Genomic DNA, 15,988 nt, shown 5'->3' with positions numbered 1-15,988 from the left:
ACTCCGATTCCCTTAGCTAATCCTTAAACAGTGGCTTAACACTGTTGGATTTAAAATTGATCCTGGGGTGACCTCCGATCGCGGACGGATGGCTTGCCTCGTACTCTGAAAGCCTGTGTTAGTGCGGGAATCACTTGTGGGTACCACGGGGCCAGACTCACTCACACATCTTAAACATAATATCCGGTCAGTGGCTTAAGAGGGCCAAGCACCTCTGGAGATAAAGGGTCCTATTTTGCTCTTCCTGAAATCTCTCCATTTCTTACCATTGGGGCCACCACTAGGGCGGAAGGAAACCGCATTCTGGTTGAACGCCTTACAAGCCCAAGGCAGTGGTTTGACTCTCCTCCTTGGCTCTCACTAAAATCTATCACAAACCCTCTGGCAGATGGGGATTCTAGCTCTCTGCTGAGAAGCAACAGAACTGCCCGTTTCAAATCAACACCCCTCGCAGCATCCAATCTGGCTCAGACAGGAGGGATTAAAGGCCCCGATACTCTCCGTAGAAGTCTTTAAGCTCCATGCCAGTGGAGCCCGATCCACAAAGGCAGCTTCTTCTGCCAGAAAGTTCCAGTGGGTTTTCTAAGACCCCTGTGACCTAATTTAAAGTGTTTTTCTTCTTTTTCTCCAACATAATGCTACGATAAGCTGTTAATTCAATCATTTTCACTTCTCTGCCACCCTTCATCCCGTGATCAAAGAGTCTTATTAGCCACCCTCAACACACATTAAATAATCAAGCTGTCCACCAGCTGCACAGGAGAGCCTTAATCTCCAGTGCAGGCCTGGCTAAGAAATGGCTTAACTGTTTCTTCTCCTTGGCCCACAGCTATTTTGGTACTTCAAACAGCCGTCTTGCAGAGACACCTATCAGGATGAAAGTACCTATCAGTGAGAGGATGTTAATAGGGAAAGTGTAAAAAAGAAAAGCGTATATAACCTTGAGACAAAAAGAAAGTCATTGTTTAGCGGCAGCCGCCTTTCCAACTTCTGTGTTACGACAAATGCGATCACGCTATCCCCCACTTACCCATCGGCTCCCTGCCAGTCATCCCCGTAACAATTCTCAGCTGGGTTTTGTTGGGGGTCCCTCTTTCCCTTGATACAAAATTGCATTCTACCTCAGGCAGAGAAGCTGCCCTAGGAACTCGAGTACCAACGACAGCGTCAGCCTTAGAATGCCCGAGACTGTTCGCAAAGTCGAATCGAGCTCTTACGAGCACTGCATGATTGCCCTGCACAGCCTGGTCATCTCTGCTCAATTCCTTCAAATACCCTAATTTGTGCCATCAACTCAAATTCAACAGAAGAACGCATCTTTGGTCACTGGATAAAATCATCTTCAGAAACACACCCCTCCCCCACCTCCTCGATTTGAGTATTGGCAAATGAATCAGTCTGGAACTTTCTAGAGGGAAGGGGAATGGCCTTTTCACCTTTTTAAAGATTTTGTTGGTTTATTTGACAGAGAATGCTCACGCAGGCAGGGGGAGAAGCAGGCTCCCCACTGAGCAAGAAGCCTGGTGCAGGACTTGATCCCATGATCGTGACCTGAACAGAAGGCAGATATTTAACTGACGGAGCCACCCAGACACTCCAGAATGGCCTTTCAAGCAGGCAGGATGACAACTAGGAACACGGAACCTGAACCCAGTGCTTTCTAAGAGTGACGGAACAATCAGCTGCCTTTTAAGGTAAACTATGATTTCAATTTCACGTCAAATCACAGCAGGAAGCAGGATAGCCAACCTCATTAATGCATGTATCACGTGGGTGGACCCTTCAAGGGAAATGTTGCATTAATGCATGTATCACGTGGGTGGACCCTTCAAGGGAAATGTCGCATGTTACCTGCTGTGCAAACATTAGCTGGTTTAAATGGTGTAGGCAGTATTCTATATCAGTATACAAATAACAGCACTGGGGAATTGGGGATATCTACTAGAAGAGAAACATTGTATCTTAAAGGCGAAGAAAACAGTACAAGAGAAACAAAACTATGTCTCTTACAATTCTAACCATAAGGTCCCCACAGAAGCCTCCAACTGCCCTTCAAGAAAGGACGCCTTTGATGAAGAGGATTCTTTCTAGGTCCAGCGGAAGGTGAGACCAAGGTTTTCCTTTCTCCTGCTTATCTTTTCCGTTCGCTCCTTCACAGTAGAGAGGCACATGGCAATAGTGAGGGGACCGCAATGAGCTCCACCCTCTCAGAACTGGAAGAGCATGCAAAATAGAAAATAAAAACCTCTAGCGTGAAAACACACCCTGGAATTAGAAGTTCATGGTGCAGAACTTTCTAGATGTCTTGCCAAAAAATTTATGTTTAAATACTGTGCGGGTTTAGGATAGAGGAAGAGGGGATGACACAGCAAAATCTGGGAAGAGAGCTGTAGCTGCTCTGGTGAAACCTCCTCTTAGTGGAAGTCCACAGCATTTAGAGGAAGCCACAGCAGGCCAGAGCTGGAGGGGGTCATAGAGCGACTGAAGGATCCATTTTATGGATGAGAAAGTGGAGGCCCTGAAGGGGAGATCAATTCAAGATCAGGGATAAATGAGAGGCAGAGAGAGCCCCAGAACCCAGGTGCTTGCTTCTGCGGAATTAATTTATGGCGCGCTGGGTTCTGCAGCAGGGATGGGGCTACGTGAAAACACTAGACTCCCGGGGATCCACGAGGTCTCCATTACTGACAGGGAGACGTCATCTGTCTTTTCATTCCCACGGCCCCTCATGCGCATACAGTGTGTGTACAGGATGTGCCCTGCGGCGACACACTAACATTGAAACAGACGTGAGGACGCAACCCCTTCCATTAAGCCTGATGCTACAGATTTTAAAGACCTTAAATAATGCCACTTTTCTTAATTTGTTTTTGTCCGGAAAATAGTGATTTTGACAGAAATTTACTTAACATTTAGTTATTCTGAATGGATGATTACATAAATTGAGTACATATTAAATATTCTCATAAAAAAAAAGTACTGACGGATGGAACCCACATACACAAAAACGCTTGGGTGGGATCCTCAATACTTTGGAAGATGTGCTGGTATTAAAGGTGTGAGAACATTGGTGCTAGAGCACTGACAGCCAGAAGCTTACACACACTGTTGCCAACGTAACTCTCCTGGCCCCTTCCCTCATCGGGTCCATGTGTCGCTTTACAAGGAACAGGATTCCAACCACATGGCCGGGAGACCCGGACACACAACCAGTGCCCAAGCCATAGGGACAGGTGCTCACGGGGCTGGGTTTCGGGAGAAGAGCACCAGGAGTGGGAGTCCAGTTTCCACCCTGCCCTTTGCCAGCTGTGAGAACTGGCCGAAGGGAGCCTCCATGTCCTTATCCGTGTGAACGGAGACCACCGTTCTGGAGCCACTTGTGTCCAGAAAGCAAACCCGGGGATAGTGGCTGGAGGCACAGGGGAGGCGCTCAGTAGTCCCTCGTTACTGTTCAAGACCCCGTGCTCTCCAGCAGCACCAAACTGTTCCCCTTACAACATTCTTGAATTTTCACCTTCGAAATTGACACATACACCACCACACAGGTCTCTTCACCCCCATCTGACTCTGTGTCCTCTTCTGTCTTAACTGCATGTTACCGTGTGTGATTTGGGCCAAGCCTTGAACTTCTGAGTCTAATTTCTGTCTGGCAAAGGCAGTGTGATCCCTAATGCAGGCAGCGCAGCTCGGTCATTAAGAGCGGGCTTGGGGCGAGGTTCGGAGGGTTGGAACCCCAGCTCTGATCTCTGACCGGTTACTTGTTGCCTGGTCTGGGGCAAGTGGATAATCGCACGCGTGTCCCTTTCCTTTCTGTAAAATGGAGCTCCGGCGGCTTCGTAGCGGGTTGTGGGGGATTAAATGGCTTAAGACAAAGTATTTAGGACACTGCTCAGCTTGCAGGAAACATGGAAAAATGCTAAATAGCTTATCGTAAGTAGCTACAAAATAAGATTAGGCTCGATCAGCTTTTCTCCCCAAGCCTGGTGAGAATTTCTGTTGCCTTGTCTGCGCTGCTGTGGGACTCCCCTGGCTTCCCATGCCTGTGAACCGTGAGCAGCCCCGTGCTGGGAAGGCCGGGCAGAGGACCACCACCGCTGCCTCCTTCAGTTCTCAACTCCCTGCTTCCGTCATTCCTAACTGCTGCTCAAAGTGCTTTCAATTCTCTGCCAGTCAGTACTGGGGCTCTTCCCAGCTCTTCTGGAGGAAGCATGAACTTTTTATGAAAAGTCTGGCTTCTCCGTGTCCAAGAAAGGCACAGAAGCACCATAAAATGAGACACCGGTAAAAGGACAGGAGCAGTTTTCTTACAAATGAAATGGAGAATACCAAGGAGGAGCAATCAAAATGACTAACGACAAGCTTTCCAGCAAAGGAGCAGGGGTAATCCATAGGGTAACTGGGATCAGTAGGGCCATTTAACTACCCTGTGATCTTCTGTTCCTCTGGGGAGGGTCACATGCTCCTGGTTGGTGCCAATCTGTTTTTTTAAAGACACAAGGAGCATGAACTCTTAGCTCATGAAGATCAGATTTCATTTAGTTTTTTAAATTTGCCGTGGGACCAAAAAATTACTGTAAGTTTTTTCCTATTTAATTCCCTGCCTTCTTGGTTGTACAGAGGAACCAACTCTTCTGTACGGATTTTAAAGTGCACCATAACTTATTTTAAAAAGTGGGGGCACTGTGGGGAGGAGGTTGTCCAGTGGGAAAAAAAAATTCTGTTGGTGCTACAACCAGGATATTCAGAGGTTATTTAAAAAAAGTCCTTTCACAAGGATGGTTGTGGGGAGAGGGCTTCTATTCTCTATAAGGGGTCAAGGAAAGCCAATCTGAGATGTTTGGGCTGAGACTGAAGGACGTAACGGAGCAAGCTTGGGACAGCTAAGAAGGTGTATTTTCAGACAGTAAAGGCACATGCAAAGGTCCTGAGGCAGAGGCACAGTTGGTTATGGGAGGAATACCAAGGTCACTGTGGTTGGAACAGTATGGTTAAGGAAGACAGAGGCAGGGAAAGGAGGGCAGAAAACAGTGGCAGTGTAGATCAGACCATGCAGGGCCTTGAGGACATTGGAGCTTACTCCAGGAGAGGTGAGAAGGTGCTGGAGGGCTCTGTGATAACGAGCAGCATTTTTGGTGACCAAGGTCCTGTAGAGTATGCTTGAGGGAACAGAGGGCTGGGCTGGGGCATAGAAGGGAGTGGTGGTGCGTGGTCAGGAGACATACCCAGTGGGGTTCCTGACACGGAGTTTGCACACTTAGGCTCGGCACAACTTAAAAGAGTAGAAAACCTGAAATCCACATTTGGTATCTCTTGTGAGTTTTGGTGCGGGTATGCAGAGATGCGGAGAATGTGCGTGGGACGGAGTTTTTAGGGAAACACCCCTTCTTCTCTCTCACAGCTTAGTCCGTCCACCACACATACTTCTAGACCTCATCTAATAATTGACTTAAGTCACCGGGGACAACTGGGCAGGCGGTCAAGGGCGTTCACGGACACGATCATTCCTGATCCTCCAAGTGGCCCCATAAGCTTGGCATTATTTCCCTCCTTTGGCAAACAGGGACACACAGAGAGGTGCCTGCCCAGGTCATGCCCCCGGTTGGTGACAACCGAGGGAGACGGCCAAGATTCTTTGGTGCTGACCTCTGGTTCTTGCCACAGCCCCGTTCTGGGCCTCTTAAGCTACCAATATACCAAGGAAGTAACACAGAATTCCAGAAGATTCACGCACACAGCAGATACACTGGAGTCACAGAAGACATTACCATGGAGAAGCCCCATTTCACCTCACAATTCGGGGATCTGTTCTCTTCTTACCTAGAGGGATTTAGCTTCTTAGCCTACATACTCTCTTGTGGAATGTTCTGCATGAACTGTGTGAAAGCATGGCTTGTGGAAATCTCCCCCATGGTGCTAGTGATGGAGGGTCATGGTTTCTTTTAAAACCCCAGCCTGCCTGGCCTCACAGAACCCAGTCTTGCGTAAACTGTGGCCCCGGGCCCATCCGTAAACCAGAAGGAAGGGGGAAGAAACTAAAATTACTTACTAAATAGACATCCAGCACGGAGGCATTATCGTCTTGCGCTTCCAGAGCGTTCGGCTCAGAAGTCAAGTAGATGGTCCCCTCTTCCAAGGTAAATGTTGAACTGGAAGGTAACCCTTTACTGGAAAGACAAAGAAGAGAAATGAGTGCGTGGCCTCCAGCCCCAGCCCAAGATCCATGGAAACCTCCAAGTTGTGGATAAAGACGTGGAGTTCAGGAAAGCTTTTTGGGATTAAAAAACGATTTTGAGAGTTCAGAGGCAATACGGTCCTACCTGGAGATGGTTTAAGGAATACGGTTATACTAGCTGTGTATCGCCCTGTCTGCTTCCCTGCATGGGACACTTACTTATACTTCTGAGAAGGGATCTGTGGGTCCCCGGCCTCGTGAGGGTGGAGGGCTGTCACCCAGAGGCCCACCGGTCAGCTCTTTCAGCAGTGGGTTCCTGCTGCTTGGGTTTGCCACTTAGAGTACGCATGTTTTGCTGGTTTACAAAGATAACCTTGTGCACGATCAGTACTGGTTTCTCTCTCTGTACTCTTCTCTTTTCCTTTCAGGCACAAAACGTCCAATTCTATAGCAGCTGTCCAACTTAAATGTGCATCAGAATCCCTTTACAGATTTCTTGGGTTATTAAACCATCAGCTTTCAAGGGATGCTTCTCTGAGAACACTGTGTGCCGATGACCATGGCTCAAGTCGTTTTCTGGATCAAAAGTAATGAGGCAGTGACGGGCTTTAATTGGCTTTTGCTTCTCAACAACTACAATGTCACCTGCCAAAGAGGAATTACTTATCTACTTAAACAGCAAAGCTAGAAATAAGGTGGTCAGAAAATAGATAAGTGTGGGATGACTTCTGATTTTTATTCCTGGGGTTTTTTTTTTTTTTTTTTTTTTTGCTCATATTTTATTTTTATCTAAGTAAAAAATCCCTAAATTCTGCTGGGTTATTTTATGAATATATCATTTATTCGATGAAGTTCAGAACTCAGTTTTCAAGATTGAGGTATAACCAAGAATATTTTGGAAGTGATTTTTCTTTTTCTTTAAGCTATATGCCCAAAGTGGGGCTTGAACTCACGATCCCAAGATCAAGAGTTGCCCACTCTGTTGAGCCAGTCAGACATTCCTGGAAGTGATTTTGCTTAAAAAATTCTTAATTTTTTCATACTACATGTGGTGTAAAATATAGCTAAAAGTCCTCTTCCTGCCGTCCTGTTGTGATCCCAAGTCACTCCCCTAGAAGTAAATCCATTATGTACATATTTTTCAGTCTAATATTTATCTTCTATTTTGGGTAACCATGAGTAAGCTAGCATGATTTAGAAAAAAAATGAGGGTATGAGGGTATTCTTTGGGATTTACCAATTATTTTAGCTAAAATACACTGTGATTACAGAAGACATACACTGGACTTCCTCAGCATTCTATGGTCAAATTTGATCAAAATCAAACTTTACTTGTATTGTTTTTCACATGAAAATACTTTCCTATCTCAACAGCATAGTCTGAGCATTATTTGGGGGATGACAATGACTTATATCCAGGTTCTGTAAAGAACTCTTAGAACAATAAAAGGACAAATCACCCAATTAAAAAATGAGTAAAGGATCTGGAGAGTCCTGCAAAGAAGAACTACAAATGCCAGTAAGTGTATGAAAAGATGCTAAACATCATTCATCCGAAGGGGAACTCAAATAAGAACTCTGGGGAGCTTCCCCTTCTCACCCCCCGAGCTGCTGTCCTAAAGACAGGGGAGAGGAGGAGCTGGAGAGGACCTGAGGAAGACTGGGGAAGGGGGCAGCAGCTTTCGGAAACAGTCTGGTGGATCCTTAAAACTACGAACCCCAGCAATTCTACTCCTAGGTGTAGATCCAAGAAAAATGAAGACGTGCCCGCACTGAAGCTTGCCCACGAATGTTCCCAGTCACATTCTTCAGAATAGTCCCGTAGTGTTAATAACCCAACTGTCCACTAGCTGGTGAACGGGTAAGTAACTCCTGCAATGCAATATGATTTGGCAATAAGAAATAATGAGGTACTGATATGGCCAACAACATGGCTCAATCTTGGAAAATGTTTGTGCTCCATGAAAGAAGCTGGTCATCAAGACCACATATTATGTGATTTCACTGATGTGAAATGTAGAGAAGAGGCCAATTTAGAGCAACGGAAGGCACATGGTGGCCAGGGGTGGGGGTGAGCGGGGGAGGACTAGGGAGTTACTGCTCCTGGGTGTGGAGTTTCTTTCTGGGCTACTGAAAATGTTCTAAAATTAGTTTTTAGCAATATACAACTTGGTGAGTAGACTAAAGCCACAGAAGTGTCTCCTTTTCAGTTTTAGAGACTGTGAAATATCTTAAGTAAAAATATTTCATGAAGCACCTAAGGGCCATGGTTTTAAAACTATTCTCCGCGCACAGTACCAGAAATATCAGAAATGGAGAGAATAGTTTAGGTCGCATTGTAGAGCTGTTTTGAGTAGATTCCAGTCGTTCAAAAAATGTTTTTCTTAATAGAGAAAAAACATTCCAGTCGACCTGGCAACACTCAGAATTGGGCTCTGAGCTCCCACTCTGCGGGGTGAACAGACCATGTGTGCAGGTGCGTGGAAGCCCGGGGAACCGTCTACGGTGTCACAGGACCAGCTGGTGTGGCACAGGTATGGGGCCTCCCTCCAGGGCACCCTCCGCTCTCTGGCCTTTTCTGTTTAAATCATCTCTCCCTGTCCCCGCACCCCTCCTTGGATTTGTCCCCCCAACACGTCTGCTTCACAGATGAGGGATCTGAAGACCAGGCAGGGAAGCGCAGGGACTTGCCTAAGGTCACACAGCCATTGAGTAGAGTTTAGGATCTGAATCCTGTTTTCCAATCAAGCACCCTTTCTAGGGCCAGCTAGCGGACATTTGAGAAATCTGCCATTGTAGAAACCAAGGCAGCAAAGGCAGAGGGGCCTAGGAACTCGGAAATAATCCCTGGATCCAGCAAAAACGAAGGCAGTAGACCGTGCTGGATGTGGCTGCCGAGATCTCGGTGTGAGGAGAGTAAAGATGGCCAGAACGGTTTGGGGGAAACTAGGCAGAATATGCTTTACAAATAAGTATTACTTTTCTTCCTTAAAAAGTTAAAAATAGAATCACCTTGTGATCCAGCAACCCCATTTCTGGGTATATACCCCCAAAGAAGAAAAACAGTCCGAGCTATTTGTTTACCCAAACTGTTTGTCTCCCCCGCCCCTGAAGCCCCATTCATATCTTAAAGCCCTAATGCCCAGTACTCCATCTGGAAACAAGGCCTTTAAAGAGGTAATTAAGGTGAAATGAGATCATTGGGAGAGGCTCCAATCCAGTATGACTGGTGCCCTTAAAAGAATGGTGCAGCCTCTTTGGAGAACAGTGTGGAGATTCCTCAAGAAATTAAAAATAGAGCTTCCCTATGACCCAGCAATTGCACTCCTGGGTATTTACCCCAAAGATACAGATGTTGTGAAAAGAAGGGCCATGTGGACCCCAATGTTCATAGCAGCAATGGCCACAGTCGCCAAACTATGGAAAGAACCAAGATGTCCTTCAACGGACAAATGGATAAGGAAGATGTGGTCCATATACACTATGGAGTATGATGCCTCCATCAGAAAGGATGAATACCCAACTTTTGTAGCAACATGGACGGGACTGGAAGAGATTATGCTGAGTGAAATAAGTCAAGCAGAGAGAGTCAATTATCATATGGTTTCACTTATTTGTGGGGCATAACAAATAGCATGGAGGACATGGGGAGATGGAGAGGAGAAGGGAGTTTGGGGAAATTGGATGGGGAGGTGAATTATGAGAGACTATGGACTCTGAAAAACAATCTGAGGGGTTTGAAGTGGCGGGAGTGTGGGAGGTTGGGGTACCAGGTGGTGGGTATTATAGAGGGCACAGATTGCATGGAGCACTGGGTGTGGTGAAAAAATAATGAATACTGTTTTTCTGAAAGTAAATAAATTGAAAAAAAAAAAAAAAGAATGGGAGCGGGGAATGCCTGCGTGGTTCATTTGGTCATGCATCCGACTCTATTTCAGCTCAGGTCATGATCTCGGGGTGCTGAGATCGAGCCCCACACTGGGCTCTGTGCTCAATGTGGAGTCTGCTTCTCCTACTCCCTCTGTTGCTCCCCCCTGCTCCCCCTCATAAACAAATACAATACTTTAAGGGTTTTGGACAAAGACATGAACAAAGATGGGGTGAAGACCGGGGAGAAGACAGCCAAGGAGGGAGGCCTCAGGAGAAACCAACCCTGCCTCCCCCTTGATCTTGGACTCGTGGCCCCAGAACAGGGAGATAACACGTTGCTGTTGTTCAAGTGGCTTCGTCTCTGGCACTTCCTTAGGGCCGCCTTAGCAGAGGGACACACCCACATCCACAGCCTCACTCCCGGTGGCCAAGGGAGGGAAGCAGCCGGGATCCCCACTGACGGATGAGCAGATACACAGAACTGACGCGCACAACGCAGCACTATTCAGCCTTAGAAAGGAAGCCAGTTCCACGCAGCACGATTCAGCCTTGGAAAGCAAGCCAGTTCCGCCACACGTTAACGACAGACTCTGGAGGACTTTGTGCTACGTGGAATCAGCCAGACCTTAAAGGACAAATTCTGTGTAATTCTACTTCCATCAAATTCACAGAGGCAGACACGGGAATGAATGGAGGTTGCCAGGGGCAGAGGGTGGGGGATGGGGGCAGAGTTTCAGTTCTGTGAGATGAAGCGTTCTGGAGCCCCCGGAGCTCACTTGCACAATAATGTGAGTGCACATGACACTATCAAACTGTACACTTACGAACGGTGAAAGTGGGAATTTTGTTTTGTTTTAAGAGAGAGCAAGCAAGAGCAGGGGGGAGGGGAAGACTCCCCACTGAGCAGAGAGCCGGATGCGGGGCTCGATCCCAGGACCCTGGGATCAGGACCTGAGCCAAAGGCAGAGGCTTTACCAACTGAGCCACCCAGGTACCCCTGTTAATATGAATTTTACCACAATAAAAAGAGAATAGTATTGGGGAGTGCTGTGAAGTGTGTAAACCTGGCGATTCACAGACCTGTACCCCTGGGGCTAATAATACATTATATGTTAATAAAAAATAAAAAAAAATTAAAAGAACAGTATTGAACAATCATTATTTAAGCTTCTAACATTATAATTAAAAGAAATGACCTATGAAAGAACTCAGTAATATCTAGGACTATAGCCCTGTGCCAGTCCTCAGGCACGGATCCTGACTCGCATTCAGTGTATTCTGGATACCTGACACGAACACGTCTTGGCACAGAGGGAGAGCTACAGAACCCGTTCGCTCATCTGACAATACCGTGAGTGAGACCAGAGCACAGAGATGGCCGGTCCCTTCCCTGCAAGAGAACGTGTTTTAGGAAAACAAGTGCCCGGGCGGCTAGAGGCTCCCAGGGGCGGGCTTGAGCTCTGGCTCTTCTGGGTTGCGGCGCTACTGGAGACTGTCCTCACCCTGCCCGGAGCTCCGGGTTCCCACACAGAAAGTGAGGATAGTATCAAACCTGCAGAGTGGCTGGAGACATTAGTGGATGCACATCACGACCCCCACTCATGTGCCTGCGGTCTAGGTGCTAGGATGGAGCAAAGACCTTACACAGCGCGGGGCAGATGACGAGAGAAACACTCAGAGCGCGGAGGAGAGCCACGAGCGAGCGAGTGACACGGGGCATCTGTAAACTGCAAACTCCCCTTGCTCTGCTGCTACAGTTTTAAGGATCTCAGGCACGAGTCTGACACCAGGGGGCACAGGTATGTCCCCTTCTACTTCAGGGGGCACTGGCCTGCTCTCCTAGGCGCCCCGCCGCAGTGCGCCCCGCTCCCCGGCTGCTCTCTCTCCGGGTCACACGCTGCCTGCGCAGTCAGGTCTCCGCTTCCCCAACCCCCTGGAAAGGCTGGGAGTGGGCAGAGCTGCCTGTAGCGCAACTGCTTTTCAGCCACTTGCCTTGCAAGTCCTGCAGGTTTGTTTGGGGCTTCGGCTGGAACCGATAAGAATAATTCACTTTTACATTCTGTTACATTCTTAGCAAAGGGACTAGTAAAGGTTATACACACCGCTGAAGGTCATAGCTTTATCTTTCCTTTTTTTTTTTTTTTTAATTTTGTCAGAGAGAGAGAGCACAAGCAGGGGGAGCAGCAGACAAACGGAGAAGCAGGCTCGCCTCTGAGCAAGGAGCCCGATGTGGGACTCGATCCCAGGACTCTGGGGTCATGACCTGCTGAAGGCAGCCCCTTAACTGACTGAGCCACCCAGGCGTCCGAAAGCTGTACCTTTCCTAATCAAGAAGTGCCTCACATAAAACAAAGTATTTGTGATTAAAAACCTTTTTATTATTTACTTGAATGTATATGTGAGTGTCCCTTGCTACTTAAAATTAATGAAATGTAAATATTAAACGAATACGGACATAATGAAAGAAGAAACCATCCAACCCACGGAATGCATCTGCAGCAAAGACCTCCCTCCTTGAAGATGCCTCAAGCAGTCAAGTTTAGATTGGTTCTAAAAAGGATTTTCACTTAAATGTTGGCGCCACTGATCAATTCCATGTTTGTTTCTCTTCTGTTCTGATGTAGGGGGGCTCTGGGGGGGATATACTCAGTCCCGTTACTGTACTGTTTCCTGGGCAGAGGCCTATCTGGAACCCATTTCTAATTTGATTTTTTTCCGGATTCCCTTATCGGGGTCACTGTAAGTGAGAGCATCCCTCTTGGGCCCAGTGCCCTCCAAACCCAGCCACCGTGTCCGAGGGCCGGCCACTCCTCCTCCTCGCAGCTTGGGAAGATCCATTTCTAGAAGCAACATTACATGACTAGGTTTGAGTGTCTGGCTTCCTGGGGCGCCTGGGTGGCTCAGTGGGTTGGGGCCTCTGCCTTCGGCTCAGGTCATGATCTCAGGGTCCTGGGATCGAGCCCCGCATCGGGCTCTGTGCTCGCCGAGAGAAAGCCTGCTTTCTCCTCTCCCACCTGGCTTCCTCTCTGCCTACTTGTGATCTCTGTCTGTCAAATAAATAAATAAAATCTTAAAACAAAACTATCCTCTCACTGCCTTGAGGTTTTTCTATCCAAGTAATAAAAATCTATCCCACGGTAACGATGAAAAGCAACGACCCCTGTCCTGCCCCCCCCCCCACCCCAGGGGGCAGCTTCTCTAGGGAGGGCTCTCTCCTTAGCATTTCTGATGCTTCCTTCCAGATCTTCAGAGGAATTAGGGAATAAAAGATATTCTCCACCTAGAGCATCATTTACTGGTTCCATCAGGAGGACATGACCCTCCCCCACACTGTACTTTCTTCCAGCGTTTGCTATTTATATTTCATTTAGTTTGTAACGAATAATACACTTGACCTTTTCTATTCCACCAGCCATATACCGGATATCTTACATTTCCTGTATCGTTTCGTCTCTGTCCCTGCGTTCCTCTCACTTGGTATTAGACCCACTTAAAAAAAAAAACAAACTTTCTTTTATCTCTGCTTTGTCACGGCTGTTAATATTTATATTCTGTCTTGTAGTGATAACCACATTTTTCCTGCCTTGTCCATGGACTGATTCTAAAATGAGAAAAGTGATACAGGGGATTTGTATTATGATGACTATGTAAAGACTGGAAATGCCCGGCCACCCGGGGGGGAGCGTTCTAGTCCCCTCTCTGGATTCAAAGCCATGGCTGCTGGGCCATACAGAGAAAAATGTTCCCAACAGGATTAAATGGAATCTTTCTTCTCTCTCTCTCTCTCTCTCTGTTTTTTAAAGTTTTGCTTAAATTCCCCATGTGATAGGCTGTTCCACGCTGGGGGGCTTTTGCCCTTTAGATATGAACTTCCATCAGGATTAAACACAGAGAGCGTGGACAGGACGGAGGCTTAGAGACCGCTCTGCCCTCCAATGATTCGTTACGAGTCTGGGCAAGTCCTGACCATGAGCTCCTGCTTCTTCATGCAGAAATAGGAATGACAGGCCCTGCCCTGCTCATCTCCGAGGGCCACTGGGAGAGCCAAGGCAGGTGATGCAGATGAGAGCGAATGACCACAGACACGCTGTCCCGGGCAAATGACAGGAGCAGCACCAGGGCTGTTCCCTCTGGGGCTCTTGTCTCTGGGTGGGAATGGGGCTTGGACAGTGGCTGCTTGCACAGACTGGTTTCTCCCAACGTTCTGCAAAAAATTCCTTTTCTGCCATTTTCACTTTAGTTACCAGAATGTTCACTGACAAGAAGAGTGGACAGGAAAACTCTACGAGTGCAGAAAACCAAGCATAGCCTCATCTCTTTCAAAGGCTGCAAATCCTTGTCCAGCCCCAGAGACCCAGGCTTCCCAGGGGTTGGAGGGTGGGGCGGTGCGCTCATTCCTGCCTGGATCAGACACCTCCGAGGTGATGGGCAAGCCCACAGCACGTGCCTCTCTCAAGACAGCGCACTCTGGCCGCGGTGGGGCGGTGGGTGGGTAGGTGGGGGCTGAGGCGGCTACAGGGTGTGGAATTCTGAAGCCTGGGCACTGGGGTTCCTACTTGCAGTCCCGAGAGTGTCCACACGCAGCAAATCTCACGCCGGGGCCAGGACAGAGCCTCTCGTTCTCCTGGTGAGCTCCTTGGCTGAGTGGACAGGCAAGTGTGCGAAATGCCCCAGGGCGGCCCTGAGAAGTGGGAAGGCCTAGGTCACGGTCACTGCCTCCTGACTGCAGCACCAGACACCTTCCTAACCTGCCCTGCCGGCCTGCGGGCTCTCTGTGGCAGGATCTGCTGCTTGGGCTCGGTCTGGGCTCCTTTGCAGCCAGGACCACAGGACCACAGCTGTAGCTGTCCACTCTCCTGCGCTCTCCCCTCCTGCTATTTTTAGACGAGGAGGCTGCCTGTTCCTCCCGGAGGCAGGCAGAGTGGCAGTCCCTCCTCTGGGACTCTATGCACAGCTGGCTGCCTGCGGTCTCCGCTGGCGGGGACTTGCCCCTCTCCCTACACATGTGAACGACCGGGGCACGATGCCCACGGCAGACACGGCACACACAGCAGCACTGGGACCGGCCAGTGAAGACCAAGGCCAACTCCCGTGCTGCTGGGTGCAGGCGTGGTGGGAACAGGAAGCCGGCGGGGGGGGGGGGTGCTCTGAGAATCCAGGGTGGCAGTGTGTGAGAGAGAGAGAGTGTGTGTGTGTGTGTGAGAGTGTGTGTGTGTGTGTCTCTCTTTCTCTGTTGGGAGAAATCTCTTCTGAAAAGGAACCCTCCTCCAAGCTCAGGGGCCTTTCCCACCAGGCACCTCTAGGAGATTTATTTTTCTTTCCAGCACTCTCCCACGCACAGGCTTCCCGGTGGCATTGACAGTGATGTCTGACTACCACACGCGCTCGTACTTCATTTAGTCGGGAACTGTAACCCTGTGAGGTTGGGGCTCGTCCTATTTATTTGTAACGTGGGTACTAAGGCTAACTCCTTGAACCCCAGGTAATACGTGGTGGCCCCTGGATGTGGCCCAGGTGGACAGCTGGAGCCATGCCCTCCCCACACCGCCTCCAGAGCGCCAACCACAGCAGAGAAGGAGCGCTCTGCCAGGTGTCTAAGACAGTCGTGCAACCATGCTTCAACCATGAGACAACAGACATCTATGGATCCCTTTCTAAATGGCCAATCTATTACCAGACCTCAGTCTTGTTCGGCTTAGGTGGGCATATAAAGACATTAAAGAACAGCCGCAGAACACGGCTTACTCCAGGCACAGAAATTATTTTGAGACGGATCACAGACCACATGAGAAGGCCAAGACTGTTCAGCTTCCGGAAGAAAACGAAGGAGAATGTCTCCATGACCTTGGGGGTCCTGACCATGAAGGGGCAGAAAGAAATTTCTGATGTGATGGGAATGTTCTTATCCTGGTCTGGGTGACTGTTACTTGTGTGTACACGTCTGTC

The 15,988-nt window shown here is 48.4% G+C and overlaps 1 protein-coding gene and 1 long non-coding RNA gene across 4 annotated transcripts in view; one reads left to right on the top strand and one right to left on the bottom strand.

Moving 5' to 3' along the window:
- The window catches only part of LOC123387524, a 97,880-nt gene extending 88,412 nt beyond the window's left edge, over positions 1-9,468 (top strand). For both annotated transcript variants that reach the window (XR_006601967.1, XR_006601968.1), the window contains 4 exons: positions 1,469-1,694; positions 2,026-2,103; positions 6,601-8,033; positions 8,564-9,468. This is a non-coding gene — a long non-coding RNA (uncharacterized LOC123387524). The remainder of the gene's footprint in view (positions 1-1,468; positions 1,695-2,025; positions 2,104-6,600; positions 8,034-8,563) is intronic.
- The window catches only part of PIP5K1B (phosphatidylinositol-4-phosphate 5-kinase type 1 beta), a 157,445-nt gene that overhangs the window by 17,433 nt on the left and 124,024 nt on the right, over positions 1-15,988 (bottom strand). The window contains exons 12-13 of one of the 2 annotated variants that reach the window (XM_045065071.1): positions 6,047-6,164; positions 2,101-2,213 (exon numbers count right to left, since the gene is read on the bottom strand). In XM_045065071.1, the coding sequence (XP_044921006.1) occupies positions 2,208-2,213; positions 6,047-6,164 (124 nt within the window). In that variant the 3' untranslated portion in view covers positions 2,101-2,207. Of the gene's footprint in view, positions 1-2,100; positions 2,214-6,046; positions 6,165-15,988 lie in introns of those variants that run through there. The other variant, XM_004769245.3, reaches the window with a different exon arrangement.

This window comes from Mustela putorius, unplaced genomic scaffold (genome assembly GCF_011764305.1).
Source record: "Mustela putorius furo isolate JIRA1106 unplaced genomic scaffold, ASM1176430v1.1 tig00003854_pilon_pilon_pilon, whole genome shotgun sequence".
Classification (NCBI taxonomy): domain Eukaryota; kingdom Metazoa; phylum Chordata; class Mammalia; order Carnivora; family Mustelidae; genus Mustela; species Mustela putorius.
The sequence above is the reverse complement of the archived record's forward strand: the minus strand, read 5'-3'. Positions and strand labels throughout refer to the sequence as shown.